The following is a 15,477-nucleotide window of genomic DNA, read 5'->3' as shown; positions in this document are numbered from 1 at the left end:
GTTATTTTTCTTAAGTCATCTCTCTATCCCCCAATATAATTGTCTTGGTTTTCTTAAATGATCTCTCTTTCCATCTCTAATTCTTTAAAATATTGCAAATGTGTGACATGTGTATCATTCAATATATCAACATAATAACGACATCGTAAGTGCTAACCAACAAAAATATTCAACGTATTTCGTTGAGGTGACATTAATCGAATGGTGTGATAATTATAGTTGTTTAATAATAAGAAATCAACTCTAGGATTTGAGCAAAACAATATGAAGAAAATAAAGATTTATATAGACTATTACACACCACGTATTAGAAACCAACCTTCAAAATTTAAACCCTAAATCTAAATTACAATCCTAAAATAAATAATTTCACATCAATCAAATCCATCCATTTCAAATCTTGTCTTTACAGCATCACCTCAATAGAGGCAATGTATACAAATTATAATATTAGCACCATAATAGGATACTCAATATAAAAAGCTAAGCTATATAAATAATACCTTAACATAGTTTATTTGTAAATATACAAATTTATGAATCATTGATTCGTCAAACTAAAATATGTTGAAAGCACGCGCATCGAACTCTCACTTCATCAATCCATCACCATAACTTGAAAATTGGCAAATAAAAAAGCAAACTGCAAAAGAGCATTTTTCATATTAGTAACAATTAGAAATTAATGAATAAAATTTAACTGTCCCTAAACCTTTTATTACATAATGCTGGTGCATACAAGATTACTTAGAATATTGCACGAGCTAGGCTTGGAGCACCATCTTGTTAACTAGCATACAATTCATATTTTCTTGGTTAGAATTATACTCTCATCACCTCAAATTAAGGTGACAATTAGAGAAGACTAATCACAGATGATTGAAAATAATGATATAAAACAGTAGAAAACTGCATCATAGAAAATAAGGTTCACACCTAGTCCTTCATTAAAAGTTACAAACAAAGTCTCAATGTCTTTTTTCAATCAGAGGTCTATTAAAGAAAAGTTATTCAAGAATAAAGTATTACAATAGCTTATCTTTGAATGAGAAGCATTATTTGAAGTTAAATTGCATAGGTTATCCTTAAATAAATGTTTTAAAATGTATTTACTGCCTCTCAAAAACAATCAAAACATAATGTTATTCTTAAGTGGTTAAAAACAAATATTTGCATTTAGAAATTCACTTCTTTTTTTTTTTAATCTTTAATTTATATGTTATTCTTAAGTGACCTATCTTAAGTGGTCTCTTGATTTTCTTAGGGGGTCTTTCTTTTCTAAAGTTACCTTTCTTCTAAATTGATCTTTCTTCTTAATTAATCTTTTTCAGGTGATCTTTCTTCTTAAGTTTCTCTCTCTCTCTCTCAACAAATTAGTTTAAGAAAATGTAACTAGCTTATGTAGGCATTTCTCTTTTTTTTTTTTTTTTTTTTAAAAAAAAAAAAAATAACGCTTATGTGGCCATCATTTTGGTAAGCCTTGCAACAAAAGAAGCAAAAACAACAAAATAATTACCAAACGACGATGAAATTTAAAGAAAAGAAAATTAAATTACAAAGTAAAAATGCTCATTATCTATTCCTCAAATATACTTTAAAAATGGCTTTAACAATGCTTTTCTTTTTATTGCTTTTTCTCTCTGTTTTAGGTTTGGCTTATAAAGTCAATTCCTACTTGATCCTACTCCCATCTTCTCTTTTTATCACTCTTCTTGTAGTTCTCTTCAATTTTTCCTTCCCTTTCATTGTCTGGTATCTTCTCTTGCATATTTCTCCATCTTTACTATCTTTTTTTCTCCTTCCTATCATTCTTCCTCAAAGCTTTTTGTTACCTTTTCCTCCATCTAGCTCCTATTTTACAGCTTGAACACTTTAGTTAGGTTAATCCTAATTGCCTCCTACCCCATTTTACCTTCTGTAGTAATTATATTTAACATATTACCTCCTTTATTTCACTCTAGAAATGGCCTCTTAAAAATGAACTTACTCTTTCTTTCTCCATTCTTTTATAAAATTGCAAAGTTATAGTCAACTCCTAGTGCATATATATATATATATATATACCTAGCTCACCTAGTTCCAGAAGTTCATAATCCAACCTTAAAAGTATACAAAATAAATAAATAAGTTTAACTTTCACTAATATTGCTACTTTTCTAAACTAATGAACAAACAGTTTCTATCTTTCATATAACAATCTTCCAAATATAGAAAAGAAAAGGAATAGAAGAGTACCATGCCCAATTTCCCCATGGCTCCACCTTTAAAATTCGAAGAATACTAAATATGTGCTCATGATTGTTCTGGAAATTTAAAATCAAATGTAAGTCATCATAACTTGAACAAAGTATAGTTCTCGTACATAATTTCAAAATAATCCAGGTAAGAGGTAGTATTTAAAGCAAGCATTACACAACAGAAGATGGTATGTATTACATTCTAACAACAGATAAAGCAATACACAACAGAAGGCATTATTAGATTTTAGATTTTAACTGTAGAGAAAGTATTACACAACAGCTAAAGGTATGTATTATCCTTTATCTGCTGAGAATTATATAGAGCAGCAAAAATACCAAAAAATTTGCCTGGATAAACCAACAAATATAGTAGAATATTAAACTCTTAGATACCAGTTTCCTTTGGGGCATAATATTCTTTAAGTTCAAACAAAAATCATAGATCTTTGACACTTTAGACACCCATAAACAGAATCCTTAGAGTGATTCCCAAACACTTGCAGTTTTGACAAAAAGAAACAACAAATTACCAATTCCATTCTTAATTTCACCCCTCTTTTCATACCTCAAATATTAGGTTAATCTAGGTCTCAAGTTTATTTTGCGATTACATGATGAGTGACCTTTGTTCATTTTAGGGCTAAAACAATATTATACAAGTGACCTTTGTATAATCAAATACAATATTATAATCAATATAATCAAAAAATTGAGTTGATTAACCCAATATTATATGTTCCATGACCTTTGTTCATTTCACCCCTCTTTTCATCCCTCAAATATTATCAGCTCCTTTACATAACCTGGTATATACACTTCATAACATGTTTCTATTTCAAGTATACTTTTTCTTTTCTCTCTTCACTCTTCATCATATCAGCTCCTACGATACTTCTAAATCTTTCAATCTATCCACCACCATAATTTTTATGGGCAGAAATAAATATTCTAGATATTTTAACCCAATAAAAAAATGATAATATAATTAAAGAAAGGGTGGTACACTACACAGACAGGATAAATAAAACAACGGATATTAATTAGAATGGTAAAGCAAAATGGCAATATATAATAAGTAAATTTCATACTAAAAAGAGACGTCACAACATCTCATAAAAGGCACTCCTTTATGGAACATTGAAAATTTCATAGTAGATAATCAAGTTGGCTGTGTTGAGTATTTATTTTAAAGCTTTGTGATATAATGTTGTCAAGCGAATGATCAGTAATCTATTAGCAAATTTAACTCCTTTGCTAATGCCAATTAAAAAGGATGCACCTAAAAGGTCATTTATTATTAAGTGTCATCAGGAGGAAAGCATAAAGTACATGTAACTAACATTAAAAGTTTACAGAAGACATAAACAGGGCATGTATGTATAGGCATGTGTATATAACTACATGATGTATGATCTCTGAGGAAAAATTGACACCCATCATTAAAGTTTTTGAAAAAATAATGCATCATGACTTTTATCATAACGAAAAGACTTACGCAGCAGGAAGTAGTAACACCAATACATACGACAAGTATTTGAATTTCACACATGCATGTTCGGATGTTCCGGCATTTTGTGACGCTCCAACCACCCAAATCGAGGGCATAAAAGTAACGTGAACCCAAATAGAAATCCTGATATATAGCCTCCAATTTGGGCAAAATTGTCAACATGAGGTAGGATTCCAACTGTCAAGTTGATGGCGATCCCATGGTCACAAATGTGAACAAAGTAGAAGCTTAGAAGAACGTAAAGAGATTTTGAGACCTATAAACATGAGGTGTGCTTCAATATATTGCAAAATAACTAAAATGAGCTATAATGACACAATCAGAACATATATCCTGGAGTTTTCAAATGGCACCTTGTGTAGAGAAAATGAAACCTTAATTTCAAGATTATCTTCAAAATATGAACTCTTAAAGATAGAACTTACCCATTTGAACGGTGAGGATTCTGAGGTTGACGTTCTGCAGCACACTCCATAAGAGGGTGAATAGCTTGAACTTGTTCCTTCTACTCGATCTCATCCTCTTTTGCTCTGAAATTTAACAAAGAAGTCAGCAGACCAAAAATATAAAGTATGATCATTCTCATAATCAGCTATACCTAGCTGTCCTAGCCTCGAGATCAAATCTCATGCCTGAATTATTATACTCTGCTTCGCTTCAAAATGTCAGCTAAAATGTAGCCAAACTCATCCTTCCAATTCCATACATAATTCTAAAAAGGAAAAAACCCATATTCTGAACAGAATACTTCTTTTAATGCCCCGTGAGCATTGATTGTGTTCTATCATATACAAAGTAGCAAAAATTCTAAAAAAAATTAGAAAAGCATAAACAAAGAAAGCAGTAGCTCATAATCCACAGATATTGTTTGAAGCCCACATGTACCCACATTGGAATTAAACACAAAATTTATTGCAGAGAGTACTAAATCATCTTAAAATACTTCTTATAACTACCATTTCTCCCACAAGAAACTCATATTAATCACATAAAGTCGTATCAATTTAGTGACATCTTTCATAGTGATAAGCTTGTGGGTGATCACATCACTATTGCTCAAGGAGGACAAAGCTAAGAAAGTTTACTAATTAATAGAATTTTTGCCAATAATACATACCTCCAGGTGCTCTAACATCAACATCAAACACAACTTTAAACTATAACAGCACAAATCCAAAAATATAAGGATTATAGATGCAACTACAATCTCATGTTCAAGTACTTCAAAAGACAGTAAAGCGTTTGATTGTCTGAGTTATGTGTTATTTCTATGTACATAGTATAATCCAAGTATATTTCCATTCGTATCGGACTAAAAATATATACACAATGATTTAGATTGCCTCACTCAGCATAAAGATTCAAATTAAGAAATTTTGTAATGAATTACTAACTCCACCTTTGTAAACCCCCATGTCCCAGACTACATCTTAACATTCTGTATAGGAAGAAGCAGCAGCCTGATCACAATTTTCAACCCAGCTCAATATAAAATTATAGGAAAGAAGACAAAGACCGTAAAGCTCAACTCTTTTTAGTACTCCAGCTCAATGTAAGGCATTTTACTCACTTCAAGCTCGCATTTGTTACAAGAATTTTCCATATAGAAAGCTTTGAATCTTTAAATTGATCCCCTTCTCTCTCTTTTATAAAATTGCAAATTTTATATTCAATTCTTACTTGTACACCGCCTTCCTTTCTTACTCAACTTTTATACATTTAAGAATTTGCCAAGAATTTACAATATCAAAGGGCACGTTTAAACACCCAACATAGCCAACATTAATCTTTATTTCTTTTGCTTTTAACTACAAAAGTTCATAACTACTAAACTTTTTCTACACACGGTGTGAGAGCAACAAGGGTAAATTCTTACTATTGAAGTAAAGTGAAATGGGGTAACACAAATCAATCAGAAAATTGTTATGAGATTCATCATCAATCTTAACTCCAAATCCAACAATCTAATGTGAAACGACAAGAAAAAAAAATTATCAAAATTTTCACAAAACGGTGTAAGTTTTATCATGATCCAGCAAAAATCAAGAAAGACATAATCACACAAATTAAGAAATCATTAACCCAATTAACCAACAAAACATTACACAAATATCAGATCTGGGTATTCCAAACAAATTATAACACCACAAAACCAGCCGTTTTCACAGTTTGAACACAGATCAATTATCAAAATTCCAACAATCCTAGAAAAGCCAACCGACACAAGAAAAATTTACAGAACAATCAACAAAATTAAGCAACACCCACTAAGGAATTGAATGCAAAAAACAACCAAAATTAGCCCAAAAAAAAAAAGTGAAGCAGGTAAAAAGAAAGAACAAAACCCAAGAGTTTGAATAGAAATTTATAAATTGCACAATCAGGAAATCCAGAAATTCACATTTCATAAGTAAATAATAACAATAATTACCTCAGCTAAATGGGAACAAAGGAAGCTCAGAACACGCTTCAATGGAGAACCCAACGCGACCTTCAATGAAAGAGTGTGAAAGAGAGCAACAGTGAGAAAATGACAGGAGAATAATAGGAATGGAAAGAGAAAGAAAGTAGGAAGAAAGAGAAAAAATAGATGAATGACTGATTAGAAACCAATTTTATAGAAGATTTAACGATCACTGTAATAGAGATTGTGGTAACAACATTATACCTTAGAGCAACCTTGCACTTAACATTCTTCAAATTTAGAGAAAAATAGGGATATTCTCTGCTCCATCATCTCTCTTGAAACATGCACAATCGAAGCGTCAGTCTATTGGGTATATGACATAAAATAAGCTAATCCACTCAAAATTTAACCCAAAAATATATTATAAAATAGATTCAAAGTGAAAAAAAAAAAAAGAAAAAAAAAAGAGTGTTTCGGTTTTAAAAAAAGAACTTTATCTTTGTCTGTCAATAAATACCCGAGTACTACCATAAATTATTACCCTTTACTCTTAAACATATCAAATCAGCAGACCCACAAAACAAAACCCCTTATTCATGCACCAAACAACCATTGATTAGCTTCAAACAATCAATCATGAGCATTAATCATTTAAAAATACTTAACAAATAAAATTATAATCAAAGTAATGGATAATCTAGAACTTAAAAAAAAAACTCCGTAATTATCAAGTTTAGAAGTCTACCGGGCGGAAGCTGAGTGAACGACTGAGTTGGAGTGGAATTGTTCGGAGTTGAAGTAGTCGCAATCTAACTCATCTTCAAGAATCCATTAGACCTAACTAAGATACTCCTACGCAAAGTAACACGAGCTTTCTCCTCCTCTTGAATCTTCTCAGTTACACTTGTTCGATTATGATTAGTACTACACAACCCTTCACCCCTGTTACCACACACACACACTCTCTATCTCCCTCCCCTTTTGGTAGCCACCACCATTGCATCTATTTACTCAGTAGCTGCGCAGACAAACAGAGTTGAATTGCTCCTAATAAGCTGCAGACAGAAAAAAAAAAAAAAAAAAAAAAAAAAAAAAAAAAAAAAAACCTCATCAAAACCCTAAATCAATTAAATTTGAGAAACTAACAAAATTACACAAATTAATTAAATTAAAAAGATCAAAACCTTCATGTTGAATATATAGAAATTAAAGGCTGCTTCACACTTTATAAAATAAAAAATAAATAAATAAATAAATAAAAACATTAAAGTTTTCCGGAAAATTGAAGATTGCTGGTCGGAGAAACCACCAGCAAAAGAACGACCGCTGTTAACGGTGGTCACCTTAAGAGAGGGGCAAAACGGTCGTCAATACCTCTCTCTGCCTTGGTATTATATTAACAATTAAACCCTAGATTGTGAAATTGATATTCGACTATTACACAAGAAAACATCTTTACCTCAGAAAAGTTGTTTACCGCTTCAATGGAGAGCTCGCAAGTACAACTCATATTATCAAAGAAAACAACAAAAAAATAACACTCAATTTCCCAATTTTAACAAGATTCAAAACCCCCTTTTCCCAAATTCAACAAAAATCAAAACCCCCTTTTCAAATTCATCAAACACAAAACCCCATTTCACATATTACAAAAGAGATTAAGAACATACCACATAATTACGTTCATTGAGAAGAGAAGGGTTCCTTAAGCAATCTCTGAAACCCAACATGATACCAAGATTGAGCATATCGATGAATATTAATAGACTTCAAAAAATCCGATTCAAACGATCACTGCAGCACACAATCCGATCAAACGAACGGCAAATCCAACAACACCAATAACCGATTCTATTCTAAATTTGAAAACGACCATGGATAAAAAGAGAAAAACCAAAACCAAACAAGATCAAAAGGCAAGGCAGAAATGAGTGATAGCAAAAGCAAATGAGGATGAGTGACAGTGAAAGCCCCCTCAAAATGACTGATAGCGAGGAAAAGCAGGAAAAGTATGAACAAATGGCAATTTTGTAATAAACATATTAGTAAGAGGGTAATAGTGACCGTGCACTGGCCTACTGTTCATAAGGAACAGTGCCGTGGTCTTCTCTCTTTTTAAAGAGTGTAGATATAAAAAATTCATTTGACTAAATTTATTATAAATTGACAACTTGTTCTCTTTGGCAACCAGGATGTTTCTTAGACCAACAACATTCTCTTGTAGACTGAAAGTACAAGATAATTTATTCAATTGAGTACTTGACCAAGATCACTAGAAGAGTCACACCAACTGAGCAACTACTATTCTTAGGACTTAGACTTAGTAGTGTGTTCTTCAATCTTTTTCCTGAAACTAGTCGAGTTACTTGAATATGAGCTTCGCACCTTGAGGAAGTTTTGATGAAAGCTTCATCGCACGTTTTTGTGCCATCAAGTTTGGCTTTGAATCTTTCACCGAAAACGGCGACCGCGTATCTATAACCACCTCTTCCAGCATGATAGCATTCTCGAGCACATACATGGCAAACTCCAGGTCAACACAATAGCCCTTCAAGCCAACAATTTCCAAGGTCTTCAAGCACTTCAGAGGGTGTCCATCACACTTCTGTATTTCTCTTCTAATATAACTTCTAGAAAAGCTTGAGATAATCAACTGCATATGAACAGATTTAGGAATTTTAATGAAGTAGCAAAAGGAAAAGCCTCAACAGCTCATAAACAACTCAAAGCTCAAACCCCATTGATTAGAAACATATAGACAAAAATAAAATAAGCAGATTTATTTGATTCATAGTAACCAAGAGCAACATCATATAATTTATAATCCATTCGTTCCTCAAAGATTTGGACAATTTCTCCAAATAGGCGGTCATAAAATTTTCGTACATTGTACTTTATTCCATTTTGAGACGTGCTTTTAATATTTTACCATAAGGTGTGCTCACCACTTTCCTTTACTTTTCCCCATTTACACACACACACACACACGCAGATATAACATTTGCATTCAAAATGCCCCCACCTCTAATACTCTCGCAGTATCAGATTCTTCCCCAAATAGTAAATGTCCACTTCTTTATAATGGATAAGGGGTATTAAGGACAAATTAAATCCTAAATGCAGTGTTCTATAATTATCAGCAAGTAGACAGCAAGTAGACAGCAACCAGAAAGAACTATGCGGCAAAAATCTAATGGACACTAAAATGGAAATATAAACATTAATAAAAGTCATTTAGGTAACTATAGGACACCATACCTTTTATATTTTGGCTTATATAATAGAGATGGAAAATCTACTTACTAGTTGGCCTCAATGCTAATTAGTAAAATTTTGCATTTCAGCTAAAATGACTCCCATATTCACAAAATACAGATAGCATTCAAGAGCAAGCTTTCACCATACGCATCATCATGTCTAAAATACATTCAAGAGACTTTTTTCTACTTTCCTCAACAAACCATGTTTGTCTACAAGTGTGACCATAGAAAGTCAATTTTGGGTTGAAGAACAGGATCACTTGAGCACAATAATTATTTGGAAAATTTGATTTTAATAATCCAACCTTTAACCGGTCTTAGTTTATTAATCCCACCTTTCAATTATAGCTGATTACTCCAACCTTTACACCCCATTCTATTTTATTAGGCCAAGTTGACTGGCTACCTACTCATCAGGTAATTTTTTTGTTTTTCCATTTTCATTTAAAAAAAAAAAAAGAAAATCTTCCCCGCCACCCACTTTCCCCTTCCCCAACCACCCCACCTCCCAGCCGCCCCATCCATTTTCCGCCGACCACCACCTCATCCACCTCCCACAAATCCACCTCAATATCTCTCTCTCACTCTTACTCCTTGCAAATCCACCTCCTTCTCCTTCCATTAAAATCAATCAACAAAAACTCCAACAACAACCCAAAAAAAAAAAAAAAAAAAAAAAAAAAAAAAAAATTGCGAATGTGAGTTTAACAAATCACTCACTCAAAACCCAGAATTTCAGCTTCCAATCCTAACGATTAACAATTAACAACCACCATGAAAGCTCGATTAATTTCTTCATCATCATCATCTTCATTCTCACTCCCTCCATTACCCGACAATGTCGTCCTCATTTCCCCCAATTCCTCACAACCTCCATTTCTATGGAACTCAAGCTCCAAAACCCATCATCCAATTCAGAAATTCCGCAAAAATCCACCTTAATTTCTTGCTTAAAAGACTTGATGGGTTGGTTTTCATGGGTTGCCTGTTTCGTGGGTGGGTTTTGGTTAGTGGTGAACTATTGGTTTTCGTAGATTGGGGTATTCCTTGAAATCTTCGTCCGGCAACCCTCGGGAAGTGGGCCCGAAGGTGAATTATAAGGGTTGGTGATTGGGGTGGCAAGGGAAGGGCAGCAGGTTGGCCATGGTGGTTGGGGAAGGGTGTAAAAGTTGGCTGGGAGTGTCGGGTTTCATGGAGGTGAAGGGTAGGGGGAAAGGAAAGAGAAAAGAGGAAATAGAAATATTAAATAAAGATTAATATTTTTAGATTAATCATAACGCGACATGTGGACAGGCAACTTGTTGTAGAAGGTGAGATGACCTGTTGGGTTGGATAAAATAGAATGAGTGTAAAGGTGGGAGTAATCAGCTATAATTGAAAGGTTGGAGTAATAAACTAAGACCGGTCAAAGGTTGGATTATTAGAATCAAATTTTCCTAATTATTTTCACTTATATTAAGGGCATGCTTAGAATGGGGGTAATATATTGTGGGGTAATAAAAGTCAAACTTGAAAAAACATAAGTAATTAGAGGTGGTGTTGTAGGAGGTATAGTAGTGGCGGATTAAGGGGTATTTAGTGGAGTCCCTTGACCCCACTTGAATATTAAAAAAAAAAAAAAAAAAATCTTATTAAATAATTTTTTTATATATTAAAATTACTTGTATTTTTAACCGAATGACCCCATAAAAATTAATGAAATGCATTTTGACCCCGTTAAATATTATTTCTGGATCCGCCCGCCACTGAGGTATAGTATTAACAAATGACATAAGGTAGTTGTTCCATGAGGAAATGAGAGAGATGGAAGAATTATTACCCTCAAAATGAGGGTCATAGTTACACACCCTCCCCCTAGTGTAAGTGTTACCCCCCAAATGAGCCTCTTTCTTCACTTCATACCTCACCATCACTACATTTTTTTTCTTACAAGCACACCATCGCTATCTCCTCCTTCCATATTTACTTTCATTTTACTTAGTTTGACTTTTATTACCCTAGTAATACATTTCCCTCAATCCAAGCATGCTCTAAGAAACAACACAACGGAAAGGACCTACGTGAAGAATAGATTCTTTTCTAAGGTAAGGAATACTATAGTGATGTTCATACGGCATACTCTTCACCTTATTACACAAAAAATTCGTATTCAACGAAAACCTTACCACATGATTCCTTCAGTGAAAGAGGTTGTTACAACTAACACAATAAGTCACTATTCTCGACAGAAAGCTCTGTCACTTCTAAAATTAAAAGGAACCCATAAAAATAACATCCATCACTTCCATGATCATTGATTGCACATCTCTTAAAAGGATCTCATCATATGCCACCTTCAGCCTCCACAGTACCAGTCTAGACTCCCTGCAGTACATGTCAATGTGTCCTTCGATTCACATCCTTAATCCTCAATTAAAGTCTGCTGCTTGTTACATTGACCAACTTTCTTTCCCAGCAGAACCTTATTTATCCCAGTTTTCAATTTGCACGTGCTTAACAAATCCAGGTTTCCAGCATTCCTTTCATAGTTCTTTCAGCAACTATACCCACCTAGAATTCAAACTAGACTTGATTGAAAAATTGAAAGTAATTGTGACAATTCACAATAAACTATATGTACTATTAACAACACTATATATACCAGACTTTTTTTCAGGGGAAAAAAAAAAGACACTGAGACCTGATCAGACATGCCAAAATTTCAAATTACAACAGCAAAAAGGTTATAAATTTGACACATTTGAGTGTAACTTAAGAATCAATTTTTCGTCAGATGATGACAGACTAATGGTTAAACTTCCAGTTTCAGCATTCAGCATCTGAACAATCTAAGTGTTGGGTCTTGTGAGGAGATGGTCCACGGTGGATGTGGTCGTCGTGCAGTATGGCGGTGGTTGTGAGCCACGATCTACACATTATGGTGTCTCGACTAACACAAACTAAACCAGTTCACGCATCACTGATCCCTCAGCATAGACAATGCCTCGAAAGGAAGAGATACAACTCACGGTGGACAGCCGGGTTCTTTTGAGTTGAATTGTGCTCAACTGAATTAAGATGTAGAGGCAGTGGAGTAAAATTAAACTGAATAGAGCAAACTGCATTGCACTAAAAAAAAGCTCAAAGAACAAGGTGTCCTAGGAGCTAACCTATATTGGTCAAAGTTAACATGGAAATTGGTTATTGAAAAAAAAAAAAGATAAACAATAAATTTGTTACCAACAAGATTGTCTTTTAAGATCAGCATCCAATCAAAATTTCAACCTCCATTTTCATATCCAAGAAGCGAATTTTCGAAAGTTTCAATAGATTTTTAGAATTAAATTTGGTCATGAAAGTGAAATCAGCAGTCTTGGCAGTTGGCACTAATCTAAAGTTTATGGCTTTACTTTATAGTATACACAGCCATAAGTAGCAAGAGGGAAAACTTTCAAGACAACATAAGAAGGGAAAAAAAAAACTATAATTAATAAAGAAGATTAGCCATAATTAGCATATAAATAAAACATCTAACCTTTAAAGTCAGTTTCTGCAGGACAGGAGATGCGTTAATTAAAGAAGTCCATCCAAGAAGACTTCGCTCATTAATAATAAAACAAAATAGTGTGAGATGCTTGAGATTTGTCAACACTGGGCAGTGATCAATTTGCTGATTTAACTGCATATAACATTCATACAAAAGATACAATTGTATCAAGTGATAAACCAAATATAATGTAGATAGATGCTGGACATGACTTGAATATACTAACCTTATCACACAGATCCATCTTCAATTCTAAATACTCCAACTGCGCAAAATAATTTAAACAAGGATCAAAAGCATAAGCTATAGAATTATCTCGTGCTAGGGTACCAAGTGATACCACTGAAAGTGAGGAGACATTATTAAGATGCAGCTTTATAGTAGACCCCTCGTAACGAAACGACAAAAGCTTTGGGGCATCAAGAACAATGGTGTTTAAACCAAAACATAGAGTCACCTCCAAGTGTTTCAAGGATAATGATGAACAAGCTCTTATGGTAGTCAAAACGTTCGTTTTAGAAATGCACAACATCTCAAGGGAGGGAAAAGAATTGAGAAAGCATTCAACAGTTTCATCTGTAACATTAACACATTTAACGGACAGGGATGTAAGGGCATGCCCCCATGTGTGGTAGTTATGGGGCATTTGATATTGGATTGGCCAAGTATATTTCTCGTATCTACCACTACTGCCGATGTAGGTGTCGGTGAAGTCTAGCTCAAGCCTTTTGACTTGTTTTGCACACGCAAAAGCAACCCATTTATCGATATCAGAAGCGGATCGACTGTCTAAGTTATAAATAACCTTGAATTCATCTATAGAGTGACCAAGATGTTGGTCTAGAATGCGATTGACTCGACTTACAAAAGCATGCCTTTCTTTCTTACCAACTCGTTCCGTTGGTCTTGAATTTTCAAAGTTCAATATAGGATAACATTGCCAAACCTTTCTCCATTTTTGGGAAACAAGACTAAGTCTTGCAACTTCCTTCACCGGGAGATGTGACAATATTTCTAAAGCTATTTCATTGGGCAACTGACTTAAAAGATCTTTCCACACATCAACATAAGCTTTCTTACTCTTGAGTGATTTGATATCCACATGCGAGATGACAGCAAAAACAACAAGCCAAGTTAGCCATTATATAATTCCTCCTAAATATCAATTAGTATTATATACTCCTGGATCACGGTACTCCACTGCTCCATACCCAATATACTTGAGTTATTTTGCCTAAACCTTATGTTATTTTGCTTAAAACCTTGTGTTATTTTGCTAAAATAATATGTTATTCACTTATTTACTTTAACATCATGTATAAAAAAATTAAAAAAAAAACATGCATTTATTAAAATAACATATACTTATTTTAAAAATAACATATATAAATATTGAAATAATAAGAGGTTCACATCAAAATAACTTGAATTTTATAAATCTAAAGTATAGCGAAAGGATCAATGTTGAAAAAAAAAAAACATGCAAATACAAAATAACATATACTTATTTTAAAATAACATATATATATATATATATATATATATATATATATATATATATATATATATATATATATATATATATATATATATATATAAATTAAAATAACAAGAAGTTCATATTAAAATAACATAAAATTTTATAAACCTGGAGTACCGTCCAGAGTATCCTCGCAATGATACTTAATTCAAGTGAATTCTATCATTCAAGACATGAGCAAAAACCATCCTAATTAGAAACGAAAAGAAAGAATCAATCATTACACACTACCTTGTTGCGCTTGCAAGATTTAAGGAAAAACCGAGAATTATTGTTGGCCGCGAGTCTTCGTGATAATGGAGTCTTTTTCTCCATTAGTCAGTCGGAGCTTTTCCTTACTTTAAAATTTTAATTTTAATTTTAATTTTAATTTAATTAGCTCGATCTGAAAATCAAAGAGAACTGCAGAAGAAGAAAGATATCAAATAATGAAATCAAATCATATACAGGCCCGTCCCTAGGCAGGGCAGGAGGGAAAAGAGCTCTGATTTCATTGTTAAATCCTAACATTAAAGTGTTGTGCAATACCAAATTTGATTCATAATTATAGGGATATTTGATTCAATTATCGATCTCATAATTTTAGGGATATTTGATATGATGATAACAAATACAAACAAATTACCTCAGAAGTTGCTTCAATGGGGGATACAAGAACTAGATTCAACGGAAAACGCCAACTGCGCTTCAATGGAGAACGTTGAGTGCGCTTCAATGGATATCTGACTATTCTGAGATAGAGCAATTCTATGGCACCGCAGACTTATAAGGGTTTAGAGTATAACTTTTTAAAAAAGTACAGAATATTAGTTTTTTTTATTTTAAAATAGTATGTACCCGCTCCGTATTTTCTTAAGTATTACAGTTTGACCGGCACATATTTTTAGGCAACTTAATTGACTTAAATAAAATAAGATGTAAGTGGGGTATTTGGAGTATTAAAAAATTGTAAAAGAAAGATAGTGAGGTTAATAGTTTATTGAAAATTAATGAA

General features: G+C 33.1%; 1 protein-coding gene across 3 annotated transcripts; it reads right to left on the bottom strand.

Annotated features, from left to right (window-relative positions):
* Window positions 1–367: 367 nt before the first annotated feature.
* On the bottom strand, window positions 368–15,244 carry LOC145620455 (F-box protein At5g03100-like). 3 transcript variants are annotated; one of them, XM_081675132.1, is made up of 12 exons: window positions 15,109–15,244; window positions 14,715–14,885; window positions 13,170–14,024; window positions 12,932–13,075; window positions 8,543–8,810; window positions 6,903–7,212; window positions 6,419–6,491; window positions 6,182–6,241; window positions 4,176–4,280; window positions 3,736–4,006; window positions 2,236–2,303; window positions 368–643 (listed from the first exon to the last, which is right to left on the bottom strand). In XM_081675132.1, the coding sequence occupies exons 2-6, from the start codon at window positions 14,796–14,798 to the stop codon at window positions 7,205–7,207; spliced, it is 1,359 nt and encodes a 452-aa protein (XP_081531258.1). In that variant the 5' UTR covers window positions 14,799–14,885; window positions 15,109–15,244; the 3' UTR covers window positions 368–643; window positions 2,236–2,303; window positions 3,736–4,006; window positions 4,176–4,280; window positions 6,182–6,241; window positions 6,419–6,491; window positions 6,903–7,204. The 3 variants fall into 3 exon arrangements, with proteins under 3 accessions (XP_081531258.1, XP_081531259.1, XP_081531257.1); XM_081675133.1 differs by having other exon boundaries at window positions 3,736–3,927; XM_081675131.1 differs by lacking the exons at window positions 368–643; window positions 2,236–2,303; window positions 3,736–4,006; ... (2 more) ...; window positions 6,419–6,491; window positions 6,903–7,212 and having other exon boundaries at window positions 8,287–8,810.
* Between the last annotated feature and the right edge of the window lie 233 nt (window positions 15,245–15,477).

Source organism: Chenopodium album, chromosome 27 (assembly GCF_948465745.1).
Source record: "Chenopodium album chromosome 27, dcCheAlbu1.1, whole genome shotgun sequence".
In the NCBI taxonomy this organism is placed as follows: domain Eukaryota; kingdom Viridiplantae; phylum Streptophyta; class Magnoliopsida; order Caryophyllales; family Amaranthaceae; genus Chenopodium; species Chenopodium album.
This window is presented reverse-complemented; position numbering and strand designations above follow the sequence as displayed.